The following is a 15,573-nucleotide window of genomic DNA, read 5'->3' as shown; positions in this document are numbered from 1 at the left end:
CAGAATCACCAGAACTTTGCAAAGTCAGCTCTTCAAGATTATTCTTTGGAAAGCACAACTTACACCATCAAAACTTTGAATGGTCGCTCACTTCTAATCTTGGAGGACTGTGGCTGCCCACCGACTTCACACAGCCCGTTAACGACTCTTGCCTGTTCTGTTACTCTAATTTCCCCCTTATCTCACTTGGACTGCGTTCTGAACAAAAGAAAAAGTTCTGCCGGGCAATTTCACAGACTTTTATCCAAACAAGCGCCTCAGCATCTTCAGGGTTTTCTACTCCCTGCGGAAAGACACAGGCACTCAGTCGAATATCCTTTGTCCTCATCAACTCCAGAACATTCCAAGAGAGCAAAATCTTTTGCCCCTTCTACTTTTACGCAACACAGAAGGACTCATCCATTGCAAGAATGTCGAACAATCAGGATACTCAAGAGGTAAGCGTCCCTTATTTGTTTTATTTGAGCTTTTAGCTTCGAACTGACTTTGTTCAGCGGCTATCTAAGCGGTCTCTCACACCAAACCGACCTCTGTACAATTCTTTCAACGAGGCACATCGACACATTGTTCCTGTCACTCCCAGAACTCCGATCGAGGAAGAGCTTCGCGTTGAGGAGCAACTCACCCAAGAGCAAGTTGAAGAAATCCTGAAAGTATCCAACGCATCCAGACAGCTCAAGGGACAGGATGAAGCGGAACAGCCACAGCAGTCTGTTGCAGAGAACCAGTCTGGCCATGAGAGCAAGTTCACCAACCAATCTTCCGCCTCCGCCATTGAGTTTCAGACCAAGACGACCGACCAAGGCCCCCATGCGTCTGTCTCCCTCTGTCGATCGGACAATGAGAACGCTTTTGTTGACAGCTCGGTCTCCTCTATCCAAGAATCCAAGGACCAAGTCAACCAATACAACGCTACTGACAACCCCTTCAGTGGTCAGCAAGCAACATTCGATTGCCCAGATGCTTCTTCCTTCTATCCGGAAGATGGCGATGATTATTACCCAGCCTCTACTGATGACGATTCTTTTGAAGACAAGGTCAAACTCGAGCCCAAGTCTTCTCCTGCTCTTGCATCATCTCCCACTCTACCTCCCCCCATTGCTCCAGACTCTAAGCACCCACCCCAGCAGTTGCTCCAGTCTCACTTGGATGATGTCATCAAGAAGAAGCATACTCTCGATAATCTTGAAGCTACTCATCTTTCTGGTCAGAACGGCACTCAATACCCAATCTTTATCGACCGCGGTGTTCTGCCCCCTCCCGCTATCCCTGCAACGCAGGCTTTCTCTATCACAGAGCATACTACCCGCCCTGAGTCTCATTATGAAGGAGATATCTCCGATATCTCAGAAGGCCAGTTTATTGGCGAGGACAAAGGAAAGGCTTCTGTCAGTCGTCTGAACCCATTTCATGCTTTCTCAGGCATATCATCCCATGCTTCAGACACTGATGCTCAGCCATCCGAACCTGAGGACAACAAGGTCTTCTTGCGCCCTCATGCTGAGAAGGAGGTCTCCCGGGCTCTTCATCATGCAACCGGACTCAGTCTGCCTTCTACTGGTCTCATTGTTCGTCAAGGCCTATCTTCACGGACATACAATTCACAGCAGTCACCTTACCGCATGCGTTCCAGTCAACAAAAGAAAGACTTTTATCACGCCCCAGCCATACAATCAAACTGGCAGATCACTCAATCCGGCATCAAGGTTCCTGTCTCAACGTTACAAAATGTAGATGAGGTCGACATGCAAGCCACAGAGCCCTACAGCGCTATTGACAATACTCGGATGGCAACAGTGGCATCGGGCGACACAGAGAACCGAACAGGCCTTGAGGGAGACGAAGACTGGCGAACCGTCACTGATGACCGTGAATTCCTTACTGGTGCTGTTGGTCGTGTTATGACTGGCAGCAGCATTGCCAACGTCTCTGACACACTCTTGGTCCAGAAGAACCAGCGCACAGGAGCTCCTACCAGTCGCAAGACCTCAGCTACCAAGGCCTGGTGGGAGAAGAGCAACCAGCCTCTTTCGATGCCTTCGCGTTCTCCATCTCCTTCCTTTATCAGACCCCCAAGCCGTGTATTCCAGCAGAGACAGCTTAACCAGGAAGGATGGGAGGAGATTGAGCTGGAGCCCATGCCTACCCCATACAGAGACTTTTCATGGCCCCGCATCCGTGCCGAGCGAGAACGGGCGCAGCAAGCCATGGAAGTAACACAACCAGCTAACAGCGCATACGCCAATCTCCCCTTCCCCTTGGTCGCCCTTGAGGATGCTGCCAGACGCCAAGCTGTCCGCCGCGCCAGTGGTCTTGAGGATCAGACTCTCTCCGGCCGTATCCTCTCACCTGGCCTGCCTTTGTCTTCTCAGGGCGGTAGCCACGCTCTACCTCGCCCAGCCATGCGAAAGGATTCCGCACGCTCAATCTTCTCCCGCATTAAGAACTCAGACTTTGACTGTCGCAACCACTCTACCACGAGTAAGTACCCGCTTCTCTCACCCATAGCTTGCCCTATATATTCTTGCCCTCCCACACCTCCTGCTCTTGTCTTGCTCTCTTCCTTCTTCCTTCTTCAACAACAACGCTTCAAATCTACCACGTTCGAATTCCGGTTCGAAAACCCACGCTCGAATCACCACGTTCGAAACCCTCACTCGAAGATCTCGTTCCCTCTCGGCGCTCCCTCGTATGAACAAGCCCTCATTCTGCCAAGCTATCTTGAGTCAACCGTTTTTTCTAACTCTTCTCCTCAATCTAGGACACCGGGAAAACACCTTTGGGCAACCCGCCCACGAGTACTGCTCAACACAGTACTCGGGGCGGGCCCCAACCCCCTTGTCGAGGGAGCGGGCCTCGACCGCCGCCACGGCCAGGCGGAATGCCACGGCCAGCCACCAGGCTGCGGTCGAGGCCCTGGCCAACGACCCGTCGGCGGGCCGGAGGTCCTCGCCTCACCTCTACTCAGAAGAGGTGATGGCGAGGTACCGCGCTCTGCAGGCCGTCCGTCAACTGGGCGGCCAGGGCACCGACTCCGAGCTCGCCGACATGGCCGCGAGCGTCAGAGACCTCCCGCTCTCCGAGAGGGCGGTGCTCCGCCAGAAGGCGTTCTACTACGCCATCATGGCGACCACCGGCGTCCTCCCCTTCGTGGGATTCGCCATCCTCGCCCTCTCGGGGGACACACTGCTCGCGGCCATCACCCGCGGAGAGTGCTCCGGCCTCTCCTTCCACCAAAGGCGCAACTTGCGCATCATGCTGCTTGTCGGCTGCGGTGTGTGGGTCGTGGCCTTCGCGGCCGGCCTGATCTCCCTCCTCGCCCTCCGCAACTGAGCGGCTGCGGCCTTTTTTTGTTGGATTAAGATGTAGGTTCTCCTTACTTCCTGCCTGCTGACCCTTGTGTTCTAACCTGAACGCCAGTAGACGATGTTACGATTACGATCTTGGGGTCACTGCCTACGGGTATACCCATTTGGTTTGGTGTGGCATGGTGAAGGAATGGGGGTATGGTTTCGGGGACGCGTGGAAAGCATGCCTAACAGTATATCAAATGAAACACGTTGGGAAACACTCATCAAAGGAAGCTTGTACACATTGGGAGGCAATGGCTAGGCATCGATGAAATCTGCTCACTGTATTACCGAAGCAACAGGCATGGTATCTAAACGCCCACGATAGCCCCCAAAGAAAAAGAGTTGATCGCCACCTTGGTTTCCTGCTACATACTTACCCACGACGGCGCGTGCTGGGGCCCTTCTTGGGCGTCGTCGACGTGGCCGTGGAGGAGCCGCTGGAAGGAGGGGCGGCGGCGACGGGGACCTTCTGCTTCCCCTTGGCCTTCTTGGAGGGCGCGTTCCAGTAGTACGCCATCTGTGCGGCGAGCACGGCGTTCAGGAGGAAGCCGGCGATGAAGTTGTACAGGATGAGATTGTCGTCGACCTCCTGGAGGGTGGTGAAGATGCGGGATAGAGAGCCAGCGAGGTAGTTGAAGACCTGGAAACCCGCAACGTCAGCAACTCAAGTCTCGGGAAGGGATAAAAAAAGGGAAAAAAAAAAAAGCGGCAGAGGGGAGAAACTCACAGCGAAGGCGCTCAGCTGCCCGGTGCCGCCCTCCTGCCAGATGGCCAGGATTTGCGGGACCTTGCTCGCGACGCTCAGCACGCCCGCGCCAGCCTGCAGGTACCCGAGGGTCTGCATGTCCACCAGGTTACCGGTGAACAGCGCGGCGACGGCGGCGGCCAGGACGGTCACGAAGACGGCGGCGAGGCCGGCGCGGCGGGTATAGTTGAGGACTAGGACCGTGATGATGACGTTCTGGCCCATGATGAGCGCCGTCTCGCCGTAGGTGCTGAAGGGGAACTGGTTGCGGTAGTTGTAGGCCAGGGACACGATGTACGAGGCCGTCTCGAGGAGGTACGAGAGCACCGAGATGCCCTCGCCCGATTGCGAGGCCGTCAGCTTGCGGATCTGCGGGAGCTTGACGATGCCCGAGACGCCGACGATGCCGAGGCCGACGCCCTTGGAGAGGCCGAGCTTGATGCAGTCGACATCCTCAACGTTGATGTCCAGGAGGAGGGACTTGTAGCATTGCTCGCCGATGATGGAGACGCCGAGGTCGCGGATCGGAGCCGGGAGGTTGTGGGTAATCGGCTGGAGGGCGGAGCGGACGGCGTCCATGTTTGCGATGTAAAGCTTCTGCTGACGGGGGAGGGAAACTCGGTGAAGTTTTGCTTTGGGTGTGTCGCGTATCGCGAACCTTTGGTTTAGCACGCCGTCGAAGCCTTGAGGGAGCGTTTATGCCAGGAGTCGGGAGAGTGGGTGGAGGCGGAAGGAAAAAGTTAACAGGCAGCGATTGTTGGGGCTGAGTGCCACCGCACGACGGACACGTTGAAGGAAGGGTTGAGGTCACTATGAACCCTGAATTGGAGGCCAGGGGGGATGGTAAAATCATCCAGTCGGAGAATATCATGTGGGGAGCTAAGCTAGACTAGTTGGCCAATCTACTGTCGGCAGATACCAAAGCTGCACCACCCCACGTCATTCCGTCCCCATGCGAACGCGAAAGCAACCTGCTGCCAGGAAACCCAGTTCAAGGCGCTCTCCTATTCCATTTAGCCCTCGATATCCCTTTTCCATGATTGTTGACCGTCTTAAAGTCAAAATAAAAATAAACCCGCGACGCAAAGCGCAAATTTGAGCCAGGTTGTCGACTTGAGCATCGATAACAACGATGCGGGTCAACTTGTTGACATGGCCTGGCCAACACCCTTTACTTCCTTCCCTTTCTCTTTCCCTTTGACTTTTGAGAGTCGGTAAATGTCTTGATAAGTGAACTGCATTTTCCAAGGTTATTCACCGGCTCCCAGGTGTTGTCCTTCGCGGCGTAATTCTTCCACTTCACCATATACATCTGCTCTTTGGTGATGGGGTCGATGCGGGAGCCGACGATCTTCTCCACGACATACTCCTCCCTGGTGAACTGCGGGGTGCCCGAATTTCCTTTGCGGGGAGTCTTCTTGAGACGACCAACACCTCGGCCATAAGATAAAGAAGCCTGTCATTCTCTTGGTCAGTTCGGAATCTCGAAACAAGAAGAACCAAGAAGCAAATACCCTCTTAGTGGGAACAGCCTGAACCTGAGGGGTTTTGGCAGGAGCAGCTTTCTCGGAACCAATGCGAGCAGAGGCACGGGTGGTTCGAACCGAGTCTATGATCCCACGTCGGTTAGTTTTTGCGTATCGCCTGGGGAGTAAGCGCCGGGAGACGAGCCGAGGCAGCTTGGTTTTGGACTTGCCTTTACCAGTTGTGTTGACTGGAATGGGTGTCTGGTTCTTTCGTGGGCGACCGCGCCGGGTAGGAACTGAGACGGGCTCAGGAATAGCGTCGTCCCTCATATCGTCATCGGAGTTGTACACATTGGCACCTTGGCTGAGCTCTCGAGCAGATGATTGCATCCGAGTCACAGGCGTCGCTCGCTGGTTAGGCACATTCTCAAAGTATTCGCCGACCTTGAGAACTTTTCGCCTATTGAGAGAAGGAGAGTCCGGAGTCGCGTAAGGCGAGGAAGACGAGTTCTCAGCTGATGGGACAGCGCTCTGCGAAGTTCCGACCGCGACCTCGGGGTTTTCGGCCAATGTGAGATTTTTGACAGCCCTACTCGCCTTGAGAGGGCGACCTGCTTTGCGCTTCTTGGTCTCAGAGGCGACGGGCCGTGCATTGACAGCTGGACTGGAGGTAATGTCAGATTTGATCAGGGGTAAATCCTCAAATTCAGAGCCTCCGCTGGTAGACTGGATCTTTCTATTAAGGTATTAGTACAAGTGAAGCTTGGCTTGGTTTATTCCTCATTACTTACGCTGCAGCGCTCGAAGCCGCGAGCTGTTCCATCGTCATCTCCTCTTCGCGACCCTTGAAAACTCGAGGCGCGGACATTCTGATATTCGGACTTGTTTCTGGCAGAGTACCTAGAGAGCTGAGGGAATGGGAAGATGATCTCGAACAATTGAACAAAGGAGGGAACGACTGGTAAATGACGGCGGAAGTAAGAAGGTGGAAGCGCGGTAATAAGTCGTACCCATCTAGGCTGTATATGAAGGTGATTGGTTGAATTGATTGTTTTCAGACTTTGGGAAAGAGCCTTGGTCATGTACCTACCTACCTTACGTTCTAGAATAGGTTGGACAAGAACGGAAGTACAAGCCCCTTACCTAGGTACCCACCTAGGTAGGTAGGCAGATAGACTGGTACTTCGGATCGGATTTCTGAAGCCAGGCAGGCAGGCGCGTGATCCTAAAAGATTCGACTCCCGCTTCAATTGGCTGATGTTTCTTTCGCATGGTAGCGCAAGGCTACGTATCAGGGCTCTAGGGCGTGAATGCCTTGGGCGAAACCGTTTGCTCAGGGTGATGGTATAAGAATGATAGACTGCGTCAAAGAACGCAAATGCAGGGGCTTAAAAGACAGAAGACCATAGAAGAAAAGAGTCTGAACGTTTCCAAAGAGTACGGAAGAAAGCGTTTGGAGCAAACAACCCGTTCATCCCTGGATTGTCGATGTTGGGCGCTTGGAGCCCAGGACACATGTTCAAAAAGCACGCATATATAGTAAGCACAAGGAGCGCCATGCGAAAGTAGATTTGATTGAAGCCTTCACTCGGACTTAAGCAAATTGTGCGGGGAACCACAAGACGCTTGATACCATATCGCCTTCGATAGGTATATGGGCTTAAATTCATTGAAGATACACTGACCGGTCACCGAAGGTAAGTGTAGTCCACCATAGTCACCTTCCGAGCTGTTCCAACGCAGCGCTCATTCATCGACTTCCTCTACTCGTTTATCTCCAAAATCATGAAGTTGCCCAGATCTCGCCGCCATCTCGACCGGGTTCTGGATATCGACTACACCCGTCTTGCGCAGTCTTCCACGTTGTCAGCATGAGCTCAAAATGAAAAGCCGGGCTTGGCTTACCTTTCAAACAGTACAAAAAGCCTCTCCGCTTCTCTTATTTTCTCATCTTCCGTCATTTTCGGGACATCCACGTGCTTCTCGGACTCTACAAACTGTCCAGTAATGGGGTTGACTGGCATCTGGGCCTCGCCAGTGCTGGAGACTTCAGATACACTCGCTGGGACCGGGATGTTGTTCTGGAAGAGGAAACCCGAGGCAAAGCCGTATCCGACGTTCTGAACAAACTTGGACGCATCCTGGTCTGACATGTCGAAGAGGAGACGGGAGATGGCGTCGCGCAGATGAGGAGTCAGGGGGTTCGTCGAGTTACGCAGCAGCCGTGACGTCAAAGATGAACCGCGACCAAGAACCTCTTTCCTGTCCTCTTCAGTTGGAAGAAGAGTCTTTCTGACATACTTCTTGACTTCTTCAGGAGCACCATCATAGACCCGGCGCAATACGCCTACAAGAGGTGTCACAAGCTGCTCGAGTTCGTTGTCGGGGTAGGTCTTCAGCGCCGGGTCCAGTATCTCAATCAACCGCTCCGCCAACATGTTGAGTTCGGACTTGGGGTAGATAAATGCTTGGATGTCCTTGTCCTCCAACTTCAATTCGAGCAGCGCGTTGACGAGGGCATTGAAAGGTGGGTTGAGGGGGTTGTCGGAAGGGACGTCGTGCTTCCAGAGCAAGGCAATGATGTGTGGTATGCAGCCCGTGAAAGCATCCACCTCAGAGGGACAGTAATGGGATACGTTGAAAAGCAGCTTCAAAGTCTCATTCAACGCCATATCCTCCATAGGGTCAATAGGCGCCTTTGGTTCGCGATCTGTCAGAAGCTTGGCATGTTTGGATAAGTTTCCAATAATGATCTCTGCCAGCCGGTGTTTCTGGATCAGTGCCAGCAAGTCAATATTGGTGCCGTACGTTGTGAGGAAGATAACTCTCGAGACAAGAAACTCATCATCGAAGCTGTCGTTTCTCAACCTCTTACAGGCCAGGTCTTCATAGCCCAGACGGACAAATGTTTGTCGGGCCGTAGGGTTCAGCAGCATGGAATTAGCCAGAACTCTCAGAGCGGCTCTGGCTGTCGAGTTTGAAGGGCTGGTGAACGCGTGTTTTGCGAGAATTTCAATGCCCTATTGGTTATGAGTACCGAAAGACCTGGAAAAAAGCGGAGAGACTGACCTCTTGAGTGAAGATCGGATCAGCATTGGTGGGATCCCGTCCGTATACCTTGAGTTCTTCGAGTGCAGCATCGCGTTCTGCAATAATCAGCCAGAAGCTCTCGGGAATGTATGTGAGTCAGATGAGCTTTACGTCGAGGGAGCAGCACAGGCTCCTTCAAGTCTTCACCTAGTTTGTCCATTAAACTTTTGACCGCGTCTAGTTTTGCTAACGGGATCGTCAGCTGAAGAGTTACAGAGCCGCACGGAACGATGAGGACCTACCAGGACCAGTGAGGTTGGCCTGCATAGCGGGGGGCTGCGACATGATTTGGCGTGCCGGAAGAGGCTTGGAATTGAGACTGAAAGCCTGAAGGAGTCTCGGTAAACTCGGCGAAGACGGTTGTCGGTTGACTCTGCGGTCCTTGGCGCTTAGCATTCGTTTCAACTTGGATGCCATGCTGAGTAGAGTGCTTGTGTGAAGGTGGTTGCAAGTAAATTGTATTACCTACATGTTGAAATGCAGCAGGATTATCGCTTGCCTGCAGTGCTTGAGAAAGCTTGTACGATTCAACGGGCGTGCTTTGTGGCACTCGAGGTCGATTTCAAGTGGTTGCTTGATATTTGACCATGATAATCCGCTAGGTTCGATGGTGCATCAATCACAAGCTAGAGAACCCTCGATTAGATACCCAAGACAAACAATGATAAAAGGATTCGAATCTTTAAAACGAGGGCAAAAAGCGTAGTTTAGATGTTCACAGATGGGGGATGTCGGTGTTCAGGTGAGGTCGAAGCCGATATGGAGAAGGGAGACGAATAAGCACATTGGCCACGACGTTTCCGAGCCCATCGATCGGTCGTCGCACAATCAAGAGGGGCGCCGCAGTGGCTGTTGATGCTTAAGCCCAGGGGTCCGAAGCCACAGATGAGCCGGGCGAGGGAGCTGCTTACCTAAGACACCCGTGGCCACTCCGTGTTGCTGTGTGACGGCCATTTTTATGGATACAGGCACAGGCTATGCAAACTCCGAGATGGAAATTCCACTGCCCCACTCGGGGTTGTTCAGCGGCCCAACCCCCCCGAGCAACCAGGCAACGAAACGACCGGGATACACGCCTGGCACGGGCCACCACTTTAAGTGGTTTCGCGCGCTCACCTCGCGTTTTTACGTGCATCGTCGACGTGTTTAACCAAAAGTCGTCAAGCGCCAGCCAATTAACCAGCTCGCTCCACCCTAACTTTGACGAGGAGTATCCGTACTCGCGAGCCACGACTCCGGCCCCCAACCCCATCCTCATATCCGTACGGATATCTGTGCATGGCTTCGCTCTTTCTTCTGTCTCCATACGGAATCTCTTACTCTCGTTAACGCTGGAAAGACCCCCCTTTCTACCACCGTCCTTCCTTTTTGCATAGCTATAGTAGGAGGATTGTACATTACCCTTGGTTCCACGCATCGCCATTCCCTCCGTCTCTGCTGGTAGGAGTCCAACGCACGCATGCTCCAGTCGAGATAGGAGCAGAGCTAGCTGGTCTTCGGCGTCCCCTTCCCACACCTGACGGGAAGCCTCCTCGCAGCCATGGGATCTGTTGAAGTTGTGTCGAGCCGACTAGAGTCGCTACCTCCTCGCCCACCGACACCACCCCGCGAGACCAGCCAAGCTGCTGATGCCACCCTCGCACCGAAGCATTTTATCGTCCTCCCTCCCTCCTCCGACCCTCGTGCGAGTCTCCACACACCGCCGAGTGGCTGTTCACCACTCTCCGGAACCGATTCCACGAATCCGAGTGTACGAAGAGCAAGGAAACGGGTGGGCTTCTCTGCAAAAGCCCAATACAACGAGGCGCCCCATTATCAAGGCGTCAACGTCTCTGGCAAGCGATCGCCTCTCTCGGTACCGTCGTCGACTCAGCCCAAACCCGTCAAGGGCATTCTCAAACAGACATCTTCGCCGAGCCCCCTCAGCACCAGTACTAAGGCAGATGGTTTGACGGCCTCGGTCAATATCTCCGACATGTTGGAATCAACCGTGAAGCAGCTCGCCGGAGCTGACAGAGACTCCAAGCGGGATGCCTATTCAACTTTGGTCAATGCTCTGAAGACGTCCAACAATCTCCCCGACCGGATTGCCCTTCAAGTCAAGATGGGGCTGTTTGTCCAGTTCATTCAGCGAGACATCACCGCCAAAAACCCCGCCTCGAGCGGACCAGACGCGCCTCTCGTCAACGACGCCCTCCGCCTCCTCGCCACCTTCCTGCACTTCCCTGCCATCGCCTCGACGATACCCAGCGATTTCGGTGTTTTCTTCATCGATCACTGCATCCGATCCTTCGAGAATCCGAGCACACCGAAAGACATTGCTCGACACCTGATGCACGCTGTCGCTACTCAGGATTTCTCCCCCAAAGTCATGACCTCTGATCGTGTCCGGCGTCTAGTCGCCGCTCTGCGCAACATTGAAGATATTCTTAAGGGAAAGAGCATAGTAATGTCTCGGATCTTGATCTACAAGCGCCTGGTTCAGCAGTCGAAGCAGTTGATGGTCCTCCACTCGGACTGGCTGAACGATCTTCTCACGGATATGCTGAGCAGGGTTAAAGAGCTGCGATCGGCTGCGATATCCCTCGGTTTTGAAGCTGTCTACACTTTTGGAAAGGAGAAATCGCTTTCGCGGAAGGTGATGGAACTATTCGATACATCCATTGAAGAGATGAAGTTCGCAGAGTACTACCACCAGCAACTTCGTTCCATGGCCAAGGACAAAGATGACAGGCAATTGACCGCTGCTGTTCCCAAAATCTGGAGCGTCATCATCCTCTTCTTGCGCTGCCCGCTCGACCGGTGGCAGTTCTTCAACCAGTGGTTGCAGCTGATTCAGATGGGCTTCAACAACAACGACCATCCCCAGACCAAACAAGAGGCGAATTTTGCCTGGAACCGTTTCGTCTGGTCCATGCACACCGAAGGGCAGTCTTTTGCCAAACTGCTACCTACACTGTACCAACCTCTAGGCAGCCAGCTCAAATCGAAATATACTAGCAAGCACATCCGAGAGGTCGTCTTCGGAAGCGTCTGCAACCTCCTTTACTACACCTTCAAGCCTGGCACGAGTACAACCCTTCTAGAGAGCTACTGGGATGCTTGTGTCAAGCCCATCACAGAGGCTCCCAAGGCACATGCAAGGAATGCCGATGCCGTTGACGAGCACCTGCGGCAGGCAACCTTGATTCTCACCGGTCTCTTCGATTCAACTACACCGCGGCTATGGAGGGAAGAGCGCATTAGAGAAACGCCTCTCGCCCGACCACATGAGTTGCCGGCTATTGACCCCAAGTGGCTTCGGCGTAACTCCTCACGCGTTTTCCAGGTCATTGAGCCCATCATGGAGAAACACTTTCTGGAGCTTTCGGACAAAAACAGCCGTATTCATTGCTTGTGGAGGACTTTGGTCGGGGCGATGGTTTCTGCAGCATCCAAGGAAATCAAGGTCTCCGTCGATACTACTGCCTTCATCTCGCAGATGTGCGGACTTTTGCTCAAGCGTTGGGAGGCTGGCCTGACTGAGATTAAATACTTGAGCCCCGAGACAGCAACACGGTTCTTGGCCAGTGCTGGTGAGCTTATTACGGTTACTGTGGAAGCCCTCGGCCCTCTGCCTTTCACCGAGAAGATGATATCTCTTGGACGACTTCAAAACTTCACTCCTGTCTCGACGCCCTCTCACAAGCCGGCAAAAAATGCAGGCGATGCTCGGACACCACTTCAGCATCTCGCCGGATTGATGTCGAGGCTGCCTCCGGGTATCGCCGACAACGAGGAATTCGTCGATTTTTACCGGACCGTTTTCAACCCCTTCTTCGCGCCGAGGTCAGCGAAGTCTAGGTTCGACCTAGCACAAGAGATGCTGTCCGCCACGCCCATTTGGTCCTCTGCAGTTACCCATTCTCCCTACGCACCATGGGTTATCGCAGCAGAGTGCTTGGCTTCTATCTTTAGTTCGTCCCAAAACAATGTGCAAACCACAAGCTCCACTGGCGAGCCCGCCCTTGGCCACGAGTATCGCACAGTTGTGCGCCTTTTGGAGCGAGGGTGGCAGGAGGCACCCAATCTTCCCTGGCAACACTGGCGTTTCCTTCTCACGGCCTTGTCCAACCGTGCCAGCGAAGAGACTGGCGAAGCTGGACGAGCCTTGGGAGTAATTGAACCGCTCGCGAAGGCTATTCACGAATCCATCCCTGCCGATAGTACCTCCTTGGTATCTGCGAAGACTGTTACAGCTGCAGCAGAATTGCTCTCCATTGCCAAGCACCCATTGGATAGGCAGGCTGTAGAAGCAGCTCGGCGCCGGCTTTGGGGCACTGCCGTTACGGGGTCCAAGTCGTCCTCTTTCGATCCATTCAATAACCTGTACAAACTGACCAACGAGCTGCTGGAACGGCTATACGAGGCCAATGAATCTGACAACATGGATGACTCGGCCACTCTACTCAAAGAATGCGGCGGATTTCTGTCCCGCTGTAACGTTGAGCTCGCCCCGAGAACAGTGTCAAACTTGGAGAGTGGCCTTGTCATGTGGATCCGGGATTCGCAGGGTATTATCAAAGCTCGCCAGAGCCCTGCTACCTCTGAAGCTGTAAGTTTCTCGGTCAACTGCACAGTTCATCTTGCTAACCATGAACAGGCCAAGGCCCTTTGGGATGCCGTGAGGGGTATCATCCTGCCTGACACTACACCAGCAGAAATCCAACTTGAGGCGTTTGAGGAACTTTTCTGTGCTGCCTTCGAAAGCAAGCACCGGCACATTGTTAACTCGATTGCTCAGGCATGGAACTGTATCTACGAAAATGCGGAGAGCATTCAGTACCCCGAACACCTCAAGACCGTTTTGCTTGCCGTCCGACCGACTGTAGACATCATTCTTCCGGGTCTGGAGTCTACTCGCGAGACAGCCACAGATGAGAACCATTCTTTCGTTGAGTCCCAGGACGATATTGAGATGCTCACCGTATCTTCAACACGATCTTCTCGAAATAGGCCAATCAACTTTTCATCTCCTCTCAGCTCGACCAAGGCATCATTGTCCGCGAGGAAGAAGCTGGGTAGCACCCCTAGGAGAACTCGCAGCGGGGGCCGACGTAGTGCTGCTACTGCTCGTCTGAGACACGACGACTCACAGATTCAGTTTGCCCCCATCGAAAATTCGCCATTGAACCCGGCAGTCAACCCCGAGTCTCAGGTGCTCACCGAACGGCAGAAGGAAATCAGAGAGAGGCAGAAAGACACTGTAGCAATGTTTCCGGCTATGCGCTCTAGCCCCCAGGCGCAGACAGAGGAAGATGCGTCTGTCGAACTCAAGGCGGTGGTCCCTGAAAGCGTTCCAGAGACATCCAAAGACGTTACGCCAAAGCGCAGCGTAAGGTATGAGGATTTTGTCAGCTCAACTCCAACACCCCGACGAGGCCAAGCAGTGGCGATGGCAGACAATGATCAAGATATGACGGACCCGCCATCTTCGCCCCCCGAGCCGCGGCCATTTCCCCTATTGCCACAAATCAAATCCCGTACCAGCAGTCGGAGCGAGCTTGATGACTGGCACTTTAGTTCATCGCCGGTATCAGGTTCACCGTCTCTGGAAATGGCAATAGTTACCGATGAACCTACCGAGCTTCACCTGACAAACGCCGATGCTTCTCTGCGTCAATCTGGAGAAGCCAGCCCGGATCTGTCAGCAGTTGACGATTCGTTCCAAGGGGTGCCCTCCAGCGCTGTAGAGGAACCAGAGCTGCCACCGCCTGTTCTAGAAAAGGCGAAAGAGACTCTGCAGCCTCAGCAGTCTGAGCAGGCGACAACCGAGACCACCTCAGTACCGCAACCTGACAGCACCCCGTCAACCCCTAAGAATACCCGGGTGATCAATGTGGAGGAGCCTAGGTCTGGCAACGAGGTGTTTGTCGACGCACCATCCAGCCCCCAGCCTACCGTTTTAACGAGATCCGCAACCCGGGCTGCAGTCAATAAGGATCGCTCTTTCGAGATGAGCGACGGAGATGAGACCAGCATGTTAAGACTTGTCGTTGATTTGGATCGTAGAAGGTGCGAGCTCCCGATTAGCAAATACCCTGCGACGTCGCCGCCCAAACCCTCCAAGGGACCCAGAAACGGGAAGCAGAGGAAGGGGAAGCCCGCTGTTCTTGACTGCATCACCGTTTGCGGCGAGGACGACGATGACGAGGAGGAGGAGGAGGAGGAGGACGAGGACGAGCCAGCAGAGCTTGCTCCTTCTCAGCCCCAGACGGCACCTCACGAGAGCAAATCTCGCTCACCTGGAAAACCCTCGACTCCTGTGACCAGGTCGGCTGCATCTCCTCCTGACAAGTCGGCTAAGAAGCGGAAGCGAGGTGGTGCTTCTAGGTATGGCACCCGTTACAAGAAGAGAAAGTCTACCGCCGGAGAGGCAGACGACGAGACCAACGAGATGGAGACCTCACAGCTCGCCATGTCACCCGTTCTTGGCGAAGAGGCGTTCTGCGAGAGTCAGCACTCATTCACCGGGGATACACCATCGAAACTCTCCACCGGTTCCAGAAGCGAAGACTTGGAGGCTGAGATCCACTCGCAGCTGGTCCATGAGCAGCAAGAGGCGGACCACCGCGAGAGCCAGTCTTTCGAGGCGCCCAATCTGGAGCCATCTTTGACACAGACACAGCTGACAGCCGAAGACTCGATGGATGTTGACGTCGCAGATACCACCAATGCCGTCATCGCGCAGCCCAAGCCTCAGGCCCAAGTCGACACGAAAGACGTCCGCATGGTGGACTCATTGAGCAGCGTACTCGACCAGCTTCGTTCCGCAGCGCTGTCCCGTGACGAGGTGTACAAAATGGAGGATATTCTCATGGACATCAAGAGGGAGCTCTTCGCAGCTGAGGCCCGCGGACGTGCCTGAGATGACTACTGC

The 15,573-nt window shown here is 53.9% G+C and overlaps 5 protein-coding genes across 5 annotated transcripts; 2 read left to right on the top strand and 3 right to left on the bottom strand.

The window, feature by feature from the left end:
- Nucleotides 1-410: 410 nt before the first annotated feature.
- GLRG_02957 (uncharacterized protein) lies at nucleotides 411-3,333 on the top strand (the record flags this gene model as incomplete). Its single annotated transcript, XM_008093642.1, has 3 exons — nucleotides 411-437; nucleotides 495-2,481; nucleotides 2,762-3,333. 3 exons carry the CDS (start codon nucleotides 411-413, stop codon nucleotides 3,331-3,333), a joined length of 2,586 nt encoding a protein of 861 aa, XP_008091833.1.
- A 393-nt stretch (nucleotides 3,334-3,726) lies between these two features.
- GLRG_02956 (uncharacterized protein) lies at nucleotides 3,727-4,677 on the bottom strand (the record flags this gene model as incomplete). The annotated part of the gene is made up of 2 exons (XM_008093641.1): nucleotides 3,727-3,993; nucleotides 4,081-4,677. 2 exons carry the CDS (start codon nucleotides 4,675-4,677, stop codon nucleotides 3,727-3,729), a joined length of 864 nt encoding a protein of 287 aa, XP_008091832.1.
- A 592-nt stretch (nucleotides 4,678-5,269) lies between these two features.
- Nucleotides 5,270-6,432, bottom strand: GLRG_02955 (chromo domain-containing protein; the record flags this gene model as incomplete). Its single annotated transcript, XM_008093640.1, has 3 exons — nucleotides 5,270-5,554; nucleotides 5,613-6,300; nucleotides 6,356-6,432. The coding sequence occupies 3 exons, from the start codon at nucleotides 6,430-6,432 to the stop codon at nucleotides 5,270-5,272; spliced, it is 1,050 nt and encodes a 349-aa protein (XP_008091831.1).
- Nucleotides 6,433-7,310: 878 nt separating this feature from the next.
- On the bottom strand, nucleotides 7,311-9,071 carry GLRG_02954 (guanine nucleotide exchange factor synembryn; the record flags this gene model as incomplete). The annotated part of the gene is made up of 5 exons (XM_008093639.1): nucleotides 7,311-7,419; nucleotides 7,470-8,584; nucleotides 8,634-8,710; nucleotides 8,766-8,840; nucleotides 8,897-9,071. 5 exons carry the CDS (start codon nucleotides 9,069-9,071, stop codon nucleotides 7,311-7,313), a joined length of 1,551 nt encoding a protein of 516 aa, XP_008091830.1.
- A 1,123-nt stretch (nucleotides 9,072-10,194) lies between these two features.
- On the top strand, nucleotides 10,195-15,561 carry GLRG_02953 (uncharacterized protein; the record flags this gene model as incomplete). Its single annotated transcript, XM_008093638.1, has 2 exons — nucleotides 10,195-13,248; nucleotides 13,297-15,561. 2 exons carry the CDS (start codon nucleotides 10,195-10,197, stop codon nucleotides 15,559-15,561), a joined length of 5,319 nt encoding a protein of 1,772 aa, XP_008091829.1.
- Nucleotides 15,562-15,573: the final 12 nt, after the last annotated feature.

This window comes from Colletotrichum graminicola (genome assembly GCF_000149035.1).
Source record: "Colletotrichum graminicola M1.001 genomic scaffold supercont1.8, whole genome shotgun sequence".
Classification (NCBI taxonomy): domain Eukaryota; kingdom Fungi; phylum Ascomycota; class Sordariomycetes; order Glomerellales; family Glomerellaceae; genus Colletotrichum; species Colletotrichum graminicola.
The sequence above is the reverse complement of the archived record's forward strand: the minus strand, read 5'-3'. Positions and strand labels throughout refer to the sequence as shown.